The 4,193-nt window shown below is 36.5% G+C and overlaps 1 protein-coding gene across 1 annotated transcript; it reads left to right on the forward strand.

Moving 5' to 3' along the window:
• The first annotated feature begins 3,161 nt into the window (after positions 1-3,161).
• Positions 3,162-4,193, forward strand: LOC141569889 (trace amine-associated receptor 7a-like). The gene has a single exon (XM_074324388.1). The coding sequence runs from the start codon at positions 3,162-3,164 to the stop codon at positions 4,191-4,193; it is 1,032 nt and encodes a 343-aa protein (XP_074180489.1).

Raw genomic sequence — 4,193 nt, forward strand, 5'->3', positions numbered from 1 at the left:
CCCTTCCACATTAATATCACACCCTTGAGTTCCATTTCCACATATAGGTATTTCTTAGGTTTCCGTTAATATAGATTTGCAAAGTCATTCCCTCTTCTGGTCTTGTGTTGTATGTCCTCATGGGTCACACTTTGTACCTCATCCTTTGGGGCTGCTGGGACCTGAGTCTGATTATAGGTCTATAGGGAAGGGGTCTTAGGGGTGGTCTGAAGAGGGCCAGTGATCCATTGTAAGGCAGCTAGCTCAGGTGAGAGGATTATAGCTTCTTCAGGCAAGGGGAACTGACCTCCTCAGGCAGCAGTGAGAAAGCTTCCTCTACTGGCAGAAAAGGCTTGACAGAATTTAGGAGATGGAAGTTGCCAGTTTCATAGGGGCCTGCCTATCTGTCACCATCCTAATTTTTAGTATCCCTTCCCTTCCCAATCAATGCCAGAATTTTAGCAAAAGATGCCGTGGGAGTTTGAAAATTCAATTTGCATTTTAATTTAGCCACCTACAGAATTAGGCTTGGGGTATGGTTTTGAGAAACTCAGTCCTATGGCTATAGAAAATATGGGTTCCATTCTTTCAAAGTATTCATTGTAGCTTTCAGGTCCCTTATACGGAACTTGAACTCGTAATTTATAGCCTCTCTAGCTCATCATTTTCTTCCCCTACGTTCTCCTGAGCAGTTAAAAGAAACAAACCAACTCATTATACTGGTCATTTTAACAAAAATGTTGTATAAGGCAGCAAATACATGTCACCCAGAGCCTTTTCTTCCGTAGGCCCTTGCTTACAGGTATCTACAGATACTGTGAGTAAATGTTTTAGCATAGTAGGTAATGGGCTGCCAGTTTCTTTGCTACCACTGGAAACAGGGTCTTTATGCCTTCAAATGCCTCACAACGTATTTAAAACTAATATGACAAGAATCATAGACCTAAACACAAAAACTGAAATTATAAAAATTATAAAAGAAATACAGAATAAAGTAATTGTGATGTTATTTTAGGCAAAAGTTTCTTAGACAAGAAAAAAAGCATTAACCATAAAGAATTTATCAGTTGGTTTTTATCAAAATTAAAACTTTGTACTCTTCAAAAAATACTCTCAAGAAAATGAAAAGTCCAATATTCCTAACATATAATTCTAGAGGATTTGTACCCAGTCAACTCAATAATAATAAAAGTTGAAATCTATTAAAAAATGGTCAAAAATGTCAATGGACAGTTAACCAAAGTGGACATATTAGAGGCCAATAATAACATGGACAAATTACCAACATCACCATTCATAAAGTTTAAAACATGAGATACTATTACATAGCATCTAATATGGTTAAAATAAAAAGAAATGGCAATGACAAGTATTGAAGAGAACTTGGAGCAATTGGAACATTCAGAGATTGCTGATGGGAGTACAAAATGGTCTATTACTTTAGAAAACAGTTTACAGTTTCTTGTACAGTTAAATATACGCTTCTCATATGATCTAGCAATTCTTCTCCCAGGCATTTTTCCGAAAGAAATAATAACACATGTCGATGCAAAGAATTGTGTATGGATGTTCATACCAATACTATTAAGAACGCCAAACTGAACATAATTTCAAATGTGCAACAACAGACTCGTGGATAAAATAATTGTGATATATTAACACAGTGGCATATTGTTTAGCGATAACAAGGCATGAACTGATAATATACCTAATAAATGGAAAAATGTTACAGACCTTGAGCTGAGAGAAAGCAGCTGGTCACAGAAATCTCATAGTATATGATGCTATTTTCATACCAGGAAAACTAATCAGTAGTGATAGAATGGAGACCAGTGATTGCCTAGGGCAGGAGGAGGGAGATGTGGGGATAGATTGACTATTAAAAGGGCACAAGGAAAATTGCTGAGGTGTTGGAAATATTCTATACCTTGGTTTTGGAGGTGGTGACGTGGGTGGATACATTTATCATGTCATCAACCTGCACACTTAAAAGTGTGAAATTTTCAAATGCAAAGTAGACCTCAATATCAAAAAGCTGATTTTAAAAATGACCAGAAGTCATGCATCAGAAAAATATTTTTCAAAGCCTCAGCTGAGATCTTTTCTAGAGCTCGAAGAAAAAAATGTTAATTTGTCAAAGGTCGCATACAGAGTCATAATATTGGAATCTCCACTTTCCAAATATTAAACATTTTGTTTTTTTAATATCTTCCACACAGTTCCTATTAAAAAACAAACAAACAAACACACAAAAACACCTTATCAGAAACTACATTTTATTTGTACATACAGTTCGTTTTATATCTCCTTGAGGAAAATACCTTGAACTCTGCTCTCCCACTTTTCCAAATCAGAATTATTAAAACTAAACCTGAAGCATTCCAGTGTTTAATATATAATTCTGCATTTAATTTCTTCAGCACAAACCAATACTGGAAGGGATGAAGAGTTTTATTGAAAGAGCTTTAGTGACAAACATAAATCATAAACAAATGGTTCTTACAAAAATAAAAATGCAATCTCAATAATTAGTAAAAATAAACAGTATGGCTTTCAAATTCTGGACAAAGGTTTTCAAAGACAGGCACTATTTCCATTTCCTTTTCTATTTCATGAAAAGTTCAAATGTCATCAGGGATTCGAAGCTCGTAAACTTATTTTAACATAAATATAATCATTATTAAAGATTTTCTTTCCACACATTGCACTATGGGGATTCAATCTTAAGGGCTTTGGGTATTTGCAATTATTTAGTTACTTTCCTGAGGGGGCAGAGTGTTTTTAGTGTTATTCTAGCTCTTATAAATTAGGAAAAGAACGCTAATAAAATGTGGCATTCGCATATGCATTATAACAGCTCTTGGAAGACTAACACTTCTCAGATAAGAAATCCTAGGTAATGCAAAGAAATATTTTTATATTTAAATAAACATAATTTTTTGTAAAGATAAAAATTAACTGCTTATTCAGTTCAAAGTAAATTATTTTGAGATGAAGCTATGAGTCAGTTTCTAAATATGAAAATAAGAATTTCTACTTACAGAGAACTAGGGCCAAAATGTACTGGCAATTGCTGACATATTGTACACACTTTTTTTAAAGGACTTTTGAAAATGACATATTTGGAATGGCACGTTTTGCCCTAGAGGATGATAGTTTTTCCAGTATCAAAACAGAGAATCATGGGCAGTGATTTGCCGGCTCCTGTAGTTACACAGCTCTGCTACGAGAATGTGAACGGATCCTGTGTCAAAACTTCCTACTCGCCAGGCCCCCGCCTGATTCTGTACACAGTGTTTGGCTTTGGATCTTTGCTGGCTGTATTTGGAAACTTCTTGGTGATGACTTCAGTTCTTCATTTCAAGCAGCTGCACTCTCCAGGCAATCTTCTCATCGCTTCCCTGGCCTGTGCTGATTTCTTGGTGGGAATCACTGTGATGCCCTTCAGCGCAGTGAGGTCTGTGGAGAGCTGCTGGTACTTTGGGGAGACTTACTGTAAATTTCACTCTTGTTTCGATGGGTCATTCTGTTATGCTTCTATCTACCACTTGTGTTTTATTTCTCTCGATAGATACATCGCAATCACTGACCCTCTGGTCTACCCAACCAGGTTCACACCCTCTGTTTCTGGCATATGTATTGCCTTCTCCTGGCTCCTTTCCATTATTTATTCTTTTTCCCTTCTTGGCACAGGAGCAAATGAAGCTGGGCTGGAGGAACTAGTAAGTGCTCTCACCTGTGTGGGAGGTTGTCAAGTTGCAGTGAATCAAAGTTGGGTATTGGTAAATTTTCTATTATTTTTCATACCCACACTTGTGATGATGATTGTTTACTTCAAGATTTTCCTCATTGCTAAACAGCAGGCTAGAAAAGTTGAAAGTATGGGCAATAAGACTGTGAGATCGTCAGACAGCTACAAAGACAGAGTGGCCAAGAGGGAGAGAAAAGCCGCAAAAACATTGGGCATCGCAGTGGTAACATTTCTGATTTCATGGTCACCATACTTCATTGATACAATAATTGATGCCTTCCTAGGTTTCATCACACCCACCTATATTTATGAAATATTAGTTTGGATTGCTTACTATAACTCGGCTATGAACCCCTTGATCTATGCTGTATTTTATCCTTGGTTTCGAAAAGCCATCAAACTGATTGTCACTGGTCAAATCTTAAGAGAGAATTCCTCAACAATAAGTTTATTTTCTGAGTAG

This window comes from Rhinolophus sinicus, unplaced genomic scaffold (assembly GCF_036562045.2).
Source record: "Rhinolophus sinicus isolate RSC01 unplaced genomic scaffold, ASM3656204v1 Contig53, whole genome shotgun sequence".
Lineage (NCBI taxonomy): Eukaryota > Metazoa > Chordata > Mammalia > Chiroptera > Rhinolophidae > Rhinolophus > Rhinolophus sinicus.

Excerpts from the sequence above, each read along its gene's own strand:
- LOC141569889 (XM_074324388.1), top strand. The coding sequence starts at position 3,162 with ATGGGCAGTGATTTGCCGGCTCCTGTAGTTACACAGCTCTGCTACGAG.